Source organism: Bos taurus, chromosome 3 (assembly GCF_002263795.3).
Source record: "Bos taurus isolate L1 Dominette 01449 registration number 42190680 breed Hereford chromosome 3, ARS-UCD2.0, whole genome shotgun sequence".
Taxonomy (NCBI): domain Eukaryota; kingdom Metazoa; phylum Chordata; class Mammalia; order Artiodactyla; family Bovidae; genus Bos; species Bos taurus.
Genome location: NC_037330.1, coordinates 115,790,653 through 115,804,143, shown reverse-complemented (window position 1 = coordinate 115,804,143; position 13,491 = coordinate 115,790,653). Strand labels below are relative to the sequence as shown.

The following is a 13,491-nucleotide window of genomic DNA, read 5'->3' as shown; positions in this document are numbered from 1 at the left end:
TCTCCTCCCAAGGCGGCCCCGTCCCAGGGACCACCTCGATCTCTCAAGAAGGTCTTGCTTGTTCAAGGGAGGAAGGAAACAAGGGGCCGGCGCTCTCTGCCCTGAGCGCTTGTCTGTATCTGAAAGGATCCAGTGTCTGATTTTTACGAGGCATAATTTAGAAGAAAAATGAAAGAAAGGATGGAGAAGGGGGGAGGGGAGCCTTAAACCCAAACATAGGATTCACAGTCAAGAACAATCGAGAGAACTCTGCTCGGCCACGGCCAATGGCACACACAGGAGTTATTATTAGGATTTCCTATTGTTCATCACAATAAATAGCCAAAGGCCTGAAATTTATGAACAAAGACGGTGCATAGACCCGCCAAGCGCCCCCACGTCCAGGGTTCCCCTGGGAGCCCTGTGTCAATTGCTTCCTTCCGCCTTTTCTCTCGTTTCAATGGCTCCCCTCCCCCGCACTTCCCCCCACCCACCCCCACAAATCACCAGCAAATTTCCCACAAGTTAAAAAAAAAAAAATTTGCAGATACACATGATTGTTATTCCACATCAATTTGCACCAAAGCAAATAGTGGTTAACTGTGAATTTCTGATTAAATTCATAAGGATTTTAATCACTTTTGAGCCTTATGTATTATACATCATTTTTAGCAGGTAGAGATGATTTGGATAAAGAATGAAAGCTCAATCTTTTCTTCCCCAAATGAGCCTTGATTGCCCTGTCATTTTGGAAACTCTTAAGAGGACTCATTTATTATTTAATCTGGGAAGCTGGTAGGTAGCTCCCTCTGCTGGTGACGTTGCTACATTTAAAAAGAAGTCCACACGCAGTAAGGCAACTAGACTCCAATAAAAATTAGGTTTTTTTTTAAATAATAAAATTTAAAAAGTTCACGTAGATGTGAACTTGAAGGCAGTTGCTACAGTAAATCTCAAGAGAGATGAAAGGCAGTATTTAGTTCAAGGTGTCACACACTTAATGTCATCGGAAGTTTGGTCTCTTTAATGGGCAAGGGACCTCCGGCTGGGCATCAGCCTGGAAAATACGAGAATTCAGAAATGTGTCCCGGGCCTTCACCTTAGTTAGCTGTGTGTCCCTGAGCAAGTAAGTCAACCTCTCTGAGCCTCCACCCCCTTAGCTGGCTAAAGAGTTGCAGAGAGACCAGCCTCTGAGTTCACGAAGCCCCCCTCAAGTCCTCTCCCAGGACCCCCTCAAGCTGTCCGGCTGTCACCAGCAATTACGGCTGTTCCCCTGTGCCCCTGCGTTGAGGGACAATGAGAGGGATGAGCGAGCCCGTTTGAGAGCCAGAGGGCGGCGGGCTGGCAGGCTTTGAGGGAGTGCTGACTGCAGGGAATAAATGTGAGTTCAGCAGACGCCCCCGACCCTAGCCAGGGGGGTCACCGTGAAGGGGCCCCAGAAGCCTCCCCTGAAGCGGCCCTTTTCTTGCTCACCCCGCACACAGGCTGTGGTCCCCACAAGTATGGTCCCTGACTAGTCTCGTTCCTGTAGAAGATGAAGGCCTTTGGTGGCACAGTCTTTGTCGTGGACAAATTGTACATTTATTCTGTCCGCCTCTGCATTAGGAAACTCTTTCGTCTGTCAGGGGATTCACTGCACTGGAACCTGATTCACGGTACAGGGAAATCCCAGGACGCCTGATGAATACAAGCAGAAGGGTCCCGGGTCCCCAGGGGCCCACAAGACGGGCTGGGCTGCCTGAACCAGCCCAGGCACAGACAGAGTTGCTGAGGATGGGTGGGCGGGGGAGGCATGCAGACCCCTCTGGCCCTGCGGGGGCCCCAGCTCCAGTGCTGGAGGAGAGCCAGCCGGCAGAGAACCACCCCGCGAGCATCTTCCAGCCCCGAGTCCTGTACCTGCCCCCCGGACAGCGGGGTTCCTGCTGCCTCCTGCCTCCTGCCTCCGGGGCCAGCACCGGGTCCGCTCTCCTCTGCTTTCCTCCCCGCCCCCAGCCTCTGACATCTGTCCTTGCCCGTGGGCTTGAGGCGGCTGTGAGCATTGGACAGTCATGCTCTGAAGGTGACCACCGAACGCCGAGGGCGTTCACTGCATCCACAGACGAGAAGCTCCACGTTGCATCACCTGGCCGCCCAAGGACCCCAGCATCCTAACTACCACTCGGCCCAGCCTGCGTCCAAAGGCTCCCCACGTCCAAGGCCCTGAGACCTAGAGAAACATGTCCAGCTGCAGAGAAATCACCCCCCTGCCACGGCCACAGCCCAGAGGACTCCCGGCAGCAGCCCAGGGCATTCGAGGGCATTCCAGGAACACCCCTTGGGAAAACCTCTCACCCACAGTGACTAACCCTACCCTCGATGCCTCCACCTCTGTGTCAAGGCCCTTTCAGAGGTTCAATGTGGAGGCTGGCCCAGTCCTAAGAGGTGACAGCTCCTGGTGCAGAGCTGCGGGGCACAGGGACCCCGCGGGCTGCTGCAGCAGGCAGCAGAGGTCCCTGGAGCACAAAGCATAGATCTGGAGCGCTTAGTGGGCCTGAGGAGAAGGGAGGCGGCGTTCCCGTTTTGCATGTGCTGAGTCCTGTCTGACTCTCTGTTACCCCATGGACTGCAGCCCACCAGGCTCCTCTGTCCATGGGATTCTCCAGGCAAGAACACTGGAGTCGGTTGCCATTTCCTCCTCCAGGGGATCTTCCTGATCCAAGGAATCGAACCCACGTTTTCTGCATCTCCTGCACTGGCAGGCAGATTCTTTAGGAAACACTAAGCCAGAGAGGGCGCACCATTGGTCCCGGGCAGCTCTGGGACTCAGACGCAGGCCCCTTCTCCGCGCCTGGATGTGGCTCTGGCATCAGCACTGACTTCCTGCTCTGCCCTCCGAGCTTCTGCTACCCCTGTGTCCGCCCTCCTCAACCCTCATGCTCCAGACCACGTCCTGAAGACTGCACGTGGGGCCCTCTGGTCTCAGAGCCAACAGTGCTGGGCTCCAGAGCCCCCTGGCACCCCAGTTCTGCCCCCAACGACGTCCTCAGTGCCCAGCCCCCTGGGGACCAGGTGGATGCTGGGTCTGCGCCCTCCCCTCCCCTCGCAGGAGGACGGCCATCCTCTCCACGGCCCTCAGCTACCCCATCAGTCAATTGTCGGTATACAAGACGAAGGCAGTACAGCGTGAGGCAGGACGAGACACTGCTGCGTTTTCTGCTCCATTAGCCTCGTGGCTGCAGCACGTGGGAGCCCTCCCCGCATCCCAGTCGGGCCTCCACGAGGGCTGGGTTGGTTTGATGGAGCTGACTGCAGAAAAGCACACAGGGACTGCCGCGTGCACGTCAGACATAAATTTGAGATCGCCGGCAACAAAAGGTGGGGCAGGCCTGGCAGGTCCCGCCGTAGGGGCGTTGGCCCCAAAGGTTGCCAGGGGTCAGTGGAGATGTTGGCCAGCGTGACGCGTGAGCGTGCGGGTCTCGTGTGTAATGGACGCGGCTCTGAACAGGAACAGGGTAGCCTGGGGGCAGGGGGCTGCTGGCCGAACAGACTCACTTTTCATTTCCATCCCCTCCGAAGGGGACTCACCATCTGCAAAGATGTCACTCTGGAGCAGCCCAGGGTCAACATTTGTTACCCAAACAGGCTGGTTAGGTTTGCACATCCCTGACATTGGCAGGCACAGCAGTATCATCTCTGCTTCGGAACAGGCAGGACCGCACCACTCTCACCGTGGCCACCTGTTTGCCGGGGGTGGGTTCAGACCTCACAAGTGCATCTCTGCCCACCCCCCACCCCCAGAGTGGCAGTCTCCAGTCCCACCAGGGTCCGGGGATCAGACTTCCTTCCAATCTTTGGGCAGTTTCATGTTACCCCACACTCACCATAAGAAAGAAAGAAAGTGAAGTCGCTCAGTCGTGTCCGACTCTCTGTGACCCCATGGACTATAGCCCACCAGGCTTCTCCATCCATGGAATTTTCCATGCGTGAGTACTGGAGTGGGTTGCCATTTCCTTCTTCAGGGGATCTTCCTGACTCAGGGATTGAACCCAGGTCTCCCACATTGCAGGCAGACGCTTTACCGTCTGAGCCACCAGGGAATCTCCCAGCAAAACTTTGCACTGTTCTCCACCAAGCTTCTTAAAAGACCAGTCTATTCTCAACCATCCACACTCACTCTTCCACCCACTACTTCCACTTGATGTTCTCCAGCTCCATGGAAACTGCTCTCACAAAGTTTTTTGAAATCCATTTTGCCAGTGAGCCCCCATTTATAAAAGTCTGTCCTCTCTTAGCCTCTATCGCCTGCCTTCTCCTGGTCTCCTCAGACCCCACCAATGATTTCTTCTTTCTCTCCTCCATGCGCGTCAAAACACTCCATTAAATACACACATGCTCACCGAGGTTCCATCTCAAGCCCATGGACCTTTTTTCCTTGCCCTCCTTGGGCACCATCTCATACCTTAAAGAAATTACCACTTAGACAACGGATGCTACACTCCATCCCCAGTCTGCAGCTCTTTCCTGAGGATCGGATGCCGATACCTGGCATCAACCAGAATCACCCATGGGACGCCTCCACCACTATGCTGCCAGCGCAGCCAGGGCCTGCCCAGCTCTCCTCCTCCATCGCCACCTTCATCACCCTGCTCCTCTTCCTGGTTTTCCAAAGGGTTGCTTTTTTAGTATAACCATGGCTCATATGCAGATGACACCACTCTAATGGCAGAGAGTGAAGAGGAACTAAAGAGCCTTTTGATAAGGGTGCAAGAGGAGAGTGAAAAAGCTGGCTTAAAACTCAGCATTTAAAAAACTTAAGATCATGGCATCCGGTCCCATTACTTCACGGCAAACAGAAGAGGAAAAAGTGGAAACAATGACAGTTTTTATCTTCTTGGTCTCTCCAAAATCACTGAGGACGATGACTGCAGCCATGAAATTAAAAGACGTGCTCCTCGGAAGGAAAGCTATGACAAACCTAGACAGCATGTTAAAAAGCAGAGACTTCACTTTTCCAATCAAGATCTGTGTAGTCAAAGCTATGATTTTTCCAGTAGTCATGGATGGATGTGAGAGTTGGACCATAGAGAAGCCTGAGCACTAAAGAATTGATGCTTTTGAATTGGGGTGCTGGAGAAGACTCTTGAGAGTCCTTCTCAAGAGAGAGCAAGGAGATCAAGTCAATCCTAAAGGAAATCAACCCTGAATATTCGTTTGAAGGACTGAAGCTGAATTTCCAATACTTCTGGCCACCTGATGCAAAGAGCCAACTCATTGAAAAAGACCCTGATGCTGAGAAAGAGTGAAGACGGGAGGAGAAGGGGATGACAGAGGATGAGATGGTTGGATGGCATCACTGACTCAATGGACATGAGTTTGAGTAAGCTCAGGAAGATGCCAAAGGACAGGGAAGCCCAGTGCATGCAGTCCATGGAGTCTCAAAGAGTCAGACATGACTTAGGGACTGAACAACAGCAATATGGAGTTCTATCCTTGAGCTTTTCATTTTTGCACACAGCCTGGCGCCCATGGGCCAGTAGCATAGTCAAGGCCCAACAGACATCTCTCCCATCCCAGGCAGCCCAGAGGCATGGATCTGCGTAACGGCAGGTTTCTGCAAAGGCCTAGGGTCAGGGTTAGGGTACAGCTTCAAGAGCAGGTTTCCGTCCTGACACCCATTTCCGGGGTTTCAGGAAGCCTTATTTCCGGTCACCCCTCTCTTGTGCTCTGCCCTCTTTTAAGCTCCTCTGTTGTCCCCAGTCCCAACCCATGCTTCCTGGATGGAGTCCTGCAAGGCCATTGTTCCCTCCTGATGGAGACTTGCAGGCTCTGGACTCCTGTGAGTGCAGGAGGAAATGGTCGGAAGCTGCCTGGTGGTCTGGCTTCAGGCCCAGACTGTGGGATTTATTTTGCTGTAAAAATCCCATCTTGTTCTCTCTGTGAGTTACATTACAGAAAGTCTCTTCTCAACTGAATCTAACAACACAGAAAAAGGATTATACACCATGACCGAGTGGGATTTAGCCCAGCTTAGCATCCAAAAGTCAATTAATGTAATACACTATATCATTAAAATAAAGGACAGGAACCACACCATCATCTCAACAGATGCAGAAAAAAGCATTTGACAAAAGCGAACACCCCTTCATGATTTAAAAAAAAAAAAAATAGAAAAAGAAACTTCCTCAGCCTGATAAAGAGCATCTACAAAAAATCCAGAGCTAACATCATCCTTAATGGTAAAAGACCGGATGTTTTTCCCTTAAGATCACCTCTTTTCAGTTCAGTTCAGTCGTTCACTCATGTCTGACTCTTTGTGACCCCATGGACTGCAGCATGCCAGGCTTTTCTCCAACATTATATTGAAGATTCTCACTAGGACAATCAGGCTTCCCCAGTGGCTCAGTGGTAAAAAATCTGCCCACAGTGCAGATGCAGGAGATGTGGGTTCAATCCCTGGGTCAGGAAGATCCCTTGGAGGAGGAAATGGCAACCCACTCCAGTATTCTTGCCGGGAAAATCCCATGGACAGAGGAGCCTGGGGTCGCAAAGAGTCAGGTATGACTGAAGCAACTGAACAGGAACAGGCGCCAGGGCAGTCAGGGAAGAAAAGTAAATGAAAAGCAAAGCATAATACTGAAAAGGAAGAAATAAAACTATATTTGCAGATGACATGATCTTGTATATAGAAAACCCAAAGGGATGCACTAAAAGCAGTTTTAGAAACTAATGAAAACATTCAGTGAGATTACAGGGAAGGATACAAGACCAATATTCAAAGTAAGTGCCTTCTACACACTTACTGTGAAAAAATTAGTATTAAGAAAACAATTCCATTTATAATACCATTCAAAAAATAGGAACAGACTTAACAAAAGAAGTGGAAGACTTCTACTCTGAAGACTACAAATCAAAATTGCTGAAAAAATAATGAAGACCTCGATAAGTAGGAGGATACATCATGTTCATGGATTGAAAACCTTAATATTGTTAATATAGCAAGAATCCCCAGATTGATCCACAGATTCAACACAGTCCCCGTCAGGATTCCAGCTGGCTTATTTGCAAGAAATTGACAAGCTGATCTTGAAATCCATACAGAAATTCAAGGGACCCAGAACAGCCAAAGCAGTCTTGGAAAAGAACAGAATTGGAGGACTCTTCCCAGTTTGAAAACTTACCACAAACCTGCAACAATCAGGACCGTGTGAGGCTGGCCTCAGGAAAGACCTCTCAGTCAATGGAATAGAACTGAGTCCAGAAATAAACCCTCACATTTACAGTCAATTGATTTTTTTTTTACAGAGGTGCCCAGACAATTCAATGGAGAGAGAATAGTCTTTTCAACCAATGCTGCTGGGACCATTGGATTGCCACCTGCAGAAGAATGAGCTTGGACCCCTACCTCACACAGTTAACCAATAATGCCTCATGGGCCTAAAAGAAAGAGCTATGCCAATAAAACTCTTAGAAGAAAATGGAGACATGCATCTTCGTGACCTTGCATTAAGCAGTGGTGTCTTGGACAGGACATCAAAAGCACAGGCAACAAAAGGAAGCTTAAACTGAACCTCATCAAAGCTAAAAATTTTTTGTTGTAAAAGAAATCATCAAGAAAGCGAAAAGACAACTCAGAATATTGGCAAATCATTTATCTGACAAAGAATCTGTATCTAGAACATATAAATGACCCTTGCAAGTCAACATTACAAAGACAAATAACCGCAGTTTTTAAAAGGCCAAAGATCTGAATACACATTTTTTTTCAAACAAAGTATACAAATGGCCAGTAAGCACATGAAAAGATGCGAACATCATTAGCCTCCAGGGAGATACAAGTCAAAATCGCAACGCAATACCGCTACACCCACGAGGATGGCTGAATGAACAAAACTAAGGAAAATAAACAATCTCAAGTGTCGGCAAGAGTCTGGAGAAACTTAAATCTGCTCTCTGCTAGGATTGTAAAATGGGGCAAATACTTTGAAAAACAGTCTGGTATTTCTTTAAAAGGTTAAATGTAAGAGTGACCATATGACCTAGCAATTCAAAATAAAAACATTAGCACGTACAAAATCCTGTACACAAATGTTGATCGTGGCACAATTCAGAAGAGCCAAAAAGTAGCAGTAACCCAAATGTCCATCAACTGATGAGTGGATAAATAAAGTGTGGCATAGCCATGCAGTGGATATCATTCAGCAATTGAAATACTAAAGCATACCACAACATGGGTGAACCTCAGAAATGACGTGCTAAATGAAAGAAGACACACACACACACACACATATTGAATGATTCTATTTATGAAGTATCCAGAATATGCAAATCTGTAGAGAGAAAAAGTAGATTAGTGATTGCCTAGGATTGGGAAAGGAAGTTGGGGAAGAGTGGGCAGTGACTACAAATGGGTGAGATCTTTTGGGAGCAAGTATGAAACTGTTCTAAAATTAATTGTGATGATGGCTGCACAACTCTGTGACTATGCTAAAAGCCACTCAGTCAGGCATTTTCTTTTTTTACTGTTTTAATTTTATCGGAAGCATATGTTTTGAATAGGTGGATTATACGGTATATGAATTATATCAATAAAGCAGATCTATACCTTATCAAACCAGTCAATCCTAAATGAAATCCTAAATGCAACCCTGAATATTCATTAGAAGGACTGATGTTGAAGCTAAAGCTCCAATACTTTGGCCACCCGATATGAAGAGCTGACTCATTAGAAAACACCCTGATGCTGGGAAAGATTGAAGGTGGGAGGAGAAGGGGATGACAGAGGATGAGATAGTTGGATGGCATCACTGACTCAGTAGACGTGAGTTTGAGCATGCTCCGGGAGATGGTGAAGGACAGGGAAGCCTGGCGTGCTGCAGTCCATGGGGTGGCAAAGAGTAGGACACGACTGAGCAACTGGAAAACAACATACCATAATAATGATATAAATATAATAACATATCAGTTCAGTTCAGTCTCTCAGTCGTGTCTGACTCTTTGCGACCCCATGAACCGCAGCACACCAGGCCTCCCTGTCCATCACCAACTCCCGGAGTCCACCCAAACCCATGTCCATTGAGTTGGTGATGCCATCCAACCATCTCATCTTCTGTTGTCCCCTTATCCTCCCACCCTCAATCTTTCCCAGCATCAGGGTCTTTTCCAATGAGTAGGCTCTTCGCATCAGGTGGCCAAAGGATTGGAGTTTCAGCTTCAACATCAGTCCTTCCCATAAACACCCAGGACTGATCTCCTTTAGGATGGACTGGTTGGATCTCCGTGCAGTCCAAGGGACTCTCAAGAGTCTTCTCCAACACCACAGTTCAAAAGCATCAATTCTTCAGCACTCAGCTTTCTTTATAGTCCAACTCTCACATCCATACATGACCACTGGAAAAACCATAGCCTTGACTAGACAGACATTTATTGACAAAGTAATGTCTCTGCTTTTTAATATGCTGTCTAGGTTGGTCATAACTTTTTTTCCAAGGAGTAAGCATCTTTTAATTTCATGACTTCAGTCACCATCTGCAGTGATTTTGGAGCCCAGAAAAATAGAGTCAGCCATAACATAATATAATAGTAATAGATATTTTAAGTCTCCTTTGCAGCTCTCAATTGCTGTAGGCCCTACACAGGAAGGGAATTGGTGGGTCAGCGGGGAGCAAGACCCCCGGCACATCCCCCTGAGAGACAGGACCCCCCTGCCCCGCCCCTGCTCCACAGAGTAGGGGAAGGAGCAAGGTTCTGGAGTCGCCGCCTCCGTCCCGGCAGCCAGGGTCCCACTCCTGAACTCTGAGCAGGTCTCCAGACCGCCTCATGCCTCAGGCCCACATCTCCCCGGTGAGGGTGGGAGCAAGCCCCTCTGATGGGCTGCCTGTGAGGGTTAGATGAGAGAGCCCGCGCCAGGCACAGAGCAAGAGCCCTGGAGCCCTGCGGTCGGTGCTCCCGGTGCTGTGCGTGCAGGCTGGGCATAAGAAGCGATGAGCAAGGCAGGCAGGCATGGAAGTGCAGCTGCCCTGTCCTGTGGTCAAGGCAGGCCCCAACCCAGGTCCTGCTTGGAGCCGAAGTTCCTGCAGCTTCCCGCTGGGCTGTGTTCCTAAGGGCCCCTCGGCTAGGGTAGTGCTCCTTCTCAGCCTCTTATGGTCTTTTCCTCGTGCTCCATGAAACTGGGCCCTCCTGCTAGTCACATGGAGGAAGGAAGGAAAGCCTCAGCCCTGGGGCCCCTGCTTGGCCAACAGCCCCTCCTCTCCCCTCCCCCAGCTGACACCCACCCTGCGGGCTGCATGCCAACCCTGACCCTCCAACCCTCTGCCCAGCAGGCTGGCTGTCCCCCAGCACACAGTGGCCTTGTCCCCAAGGCCCTGCAAGCCATACACAGCTCTGGCACCCCCATACCCCCTGGGCCTCCAGTACCCTCCACTGTTCGCTTTTATTCCCAAGGATGGAATTTATCACGTGCTCCCTCCCTTCCCTAGGCTTCCCCAGCCCCTTCCGGCAAACCTTCGTACAGGGCTGTCTCTCAGCCCGAGGGTGCGGGACTCACAGGACAAACCTCAGGTGCCCTCATCTCTGTAGAGGACCTCATAGGTGCTGGGGGGCGGTTCCAGGAAACCCCAGCATAGGTGAGATCTTTAACTCCGTGTCTAAGTTGTCCCTGAGCCAAAGGGGAGCAAAAGAGGCCCAGAGTATGCTTGGGCATCTCTGTGGAGGCCCCCCACCACCCTTCACCACTTCCTCTCCTCTTGCTGCCCTGGTTGAAGGCTGGTGTGTTGCCATGGCAACGTGGCCAAATCTGCTCACCACTACCCCCAGGCCGGAAGTCCTCCTCCCTCCAGTGCCTCACATCTTGCTCCTGACCCTCAATTAGTGCGGAGGCTGTACTGAAATAAGACAGCTTCGGACTACATCCAGACTGCTTCGGAGAGAAGTGGTGTCACACTCCGTGTCATGGGGTGTTTTCAGATCTGAGATCCGGGACCTTGGATCCTCATTGTCACGGCCATCAACAAAGGAAGTCTTGGGTTCACCTGCAAAACAGCTCGGAGGAACACACCAGAACCCATTGTCAACCCCAGGCAGCTTCCTTCCGCTTGGAAATCCACCCATTTCCCATGCTTAGGGCTAAGATGCTAGAACGTTCGGTCAGGTGCTTCCCTCCTTCCCCCTGTCCAAATCTGAACACCAGATTTGAGGAAAGGAAGGGCCAGCAATTCAGACCACACCAACCAGGAATCACGTCCTGAGACCTGGCCCAGGACACACTCTAGGAAAGTATGGCCAGCAGCCCTGAAAGCACATTTGTAAGGGCATCCCACGGTGCGTCCGAGGCTGAACTTTCTTTAGCTCTTAATTCTGTTTTCTATATGTGGGCTCATTTTTTTTTTCCTCTCTGTTTCTCCCAGATGGAACCTAAGCGCCTGAAAAAGCAGCTTCCCAAAATGCTGAAACTCCTGAAGCCAGACGACAGGATTCTAATTGTGGGGACCACAAAGCGACCTTTTGATGCGGAACTTCAACCTTTCTGCAAAGCTTACCAAAAAATTATTTTGGTTCCCAGACCAGACTACGCTTCCAGATATGGCAAGTACCCCCTCACCCCTTCCCGTGTGCAGCCAGCGAGGCTGGGCCATCTGTGATGGCCGTGCTGTCGTGTGGGGCCGGGAGGGTGGCCTTCATCACCCAGGAGCATCAGAAGAGGGCGTGAGGCCCAGTGTGCCAGGGTCAGCCAGACTCTGAGCTATAAACGCAAATGCCAGGTCAGAAGAGCAAAGCGTACACCTCTGTTCTGTTGTTAACATGATCGTTTTTCCCTGGACGATAAGAAACTGGACTGCTAAGTCACTTCAGTCGTGTCCGACTCTGTGTGACCCCATAGACAGCAGCCCACCAGGCTCCCCCGTCCCTGGGATTCTCCAGGCAAGAACACTGGAGTGGGTTGCCATTTCCTTCTCCAATGCATGAAAGTGAAAAGTGAAAGTGAAGTCGCTCAGTCGTCTCCGACCCTCAGCGACCTCATGGACTGCAGCCTTCCAGGCTCCTCCGTCCATGGGATTTTCCAGGCAAGAGTACTGGAGTGGGATGCCATTGCCTTCTCCGAAGAAACTGGACAGGGATTAATATTTTGAGCCCCGAGGGAGACAGAAGCCTCGAGGGTGTGAATTTTCCTTCCAACAGGTAGAGTCGGGTCCCTCATTTTGTCCCCATGGTGGTGCTGCCTTTCTCATCCGGCAGCATTTCTTTTCCAATCTTAAAATATTAGTTCAGGAGAACGTTGATTGACTTACACGCTAAATACAATAGCTTACTTTTTTCCATTTTTTTTTCTTGAACAGACAGATTCAAAATCCACATTTTTGGAAATCTATTATTAACCAGGAACCGTACCAACCAGGGACCCTGGGAAACAGGGCAGTGAAATGGGGAAGCAGGGTGAGATGCGGGCTCTGAGCAGACCTGGGTCTGATCCCAGCTTGGCCCCTGGATCACTGATGACCTTGACAAGTTGGCTGACCTGAGCCTCCCCGCTCTCTCATCTGTAACGTAGGAGAACCGTGGAGTTCGCAGGGTGGTGGTGACCCTTCTGTAAGATGGCTGGAATGCCCAGTACCATCCCAGCCCCCCAAGAGCACGGGTAGAGGTGGAGGAGAAGGGGGAATAAGGTGCTGATGGTTGTCGTGGAGGAGGAGGATTTCCACGGCTGGGTGGTAGATGGCTCGGGAGCCGGCAGTGGTGCTGATGGGGTCTCCACGTCTCTTGCTGTGTGACAGCCCTCCCCAGGGGCTGGAAACAACAACCTATGCCTCTTGTGGTTCTGAGGGGCCACTGGGTTTGGCTCGGGCTTCCCTCCCCCCGAGGTGTTTCATGACAGCGACTGGAGCTTCAGTCATCTGAAGCCTGGATAGGCCTGGACATCCGTGACTGGATGAGCTAGAAGCTCAGCTGGGGCTGGGGGACCAGCTCTCCATTCCCCATGGCCTTTTGCACAGCACCCGGGTCCCCAAAATTGCATCCTGAGAGCACACGTTTCAAGAGATTCAGGAGGAAGCTGGATGGATTCTTGTGACCCAGCCTCAGAAGTCACACAGTCATCCTCACCACACTCTGCTGGTCAAGAGAAAGTCCCAGGGCCAGCTCAAGGTCAAGGACAGTGGACGACAGAGGCTGTGGAGGTCAAAGTGCAGCTCACTGAGGGGTCATCTTGGCCAGCCATGGTGGTGGTGGCGGTGGTGATAGATCTGGTTTAGAGGTGGTGATGGTGGTGATGGTGTCTTGGACATGGTGGTGATGGTGACTGCAGTCTGAGGATGGTGGTCATGACTGCAGCCTGGGGGTGAAGGAGATCCTGGTGGTCACGGTGGTGGTGGCAAGAGAGGAGATGGAGCTAGCGATGACACAGCAGCAATGGTGAGCACTGATGATAGTAATAAAATCTACTAGGTCAGACTTGGTTTCTGTTAATCCTTCACAGTAGCATCACCAAAACAGAGAGGCTATATGTTTCTTTCTGGTTGTTCTTAAGCTCCTGGCTAATGC

General features: G+C 50.5%; 1 protein-coding gene across 4 annotated transcripts in view; it reads left to right on the top strand.

Annotated features, from left to right (window-relative positions):
• IQCA1 (IQ motif containing with AAA domain 1) overlaps nucleotides 1-13,491 on the top strand; it is a 188,575-nt gene that overhangs the window by 163,522 nt on the left and 11,562 nt on the right. For all 4 annotated transcript variants that reach the window (NM_001206547.1, XM_010803867.4, XM_015467211.3 and 1 more), the window contains one exon: nucleotides 11,361-11,538. In NM_001206547.1, the coding sequence (NP_001193476.1) occupies nucleotides 11,361-11,538 (178 nt within the window). The remainder of the gene's footprint in view (nucleotides 1-11,360; nucleotides 11,539-13,491) is intronic.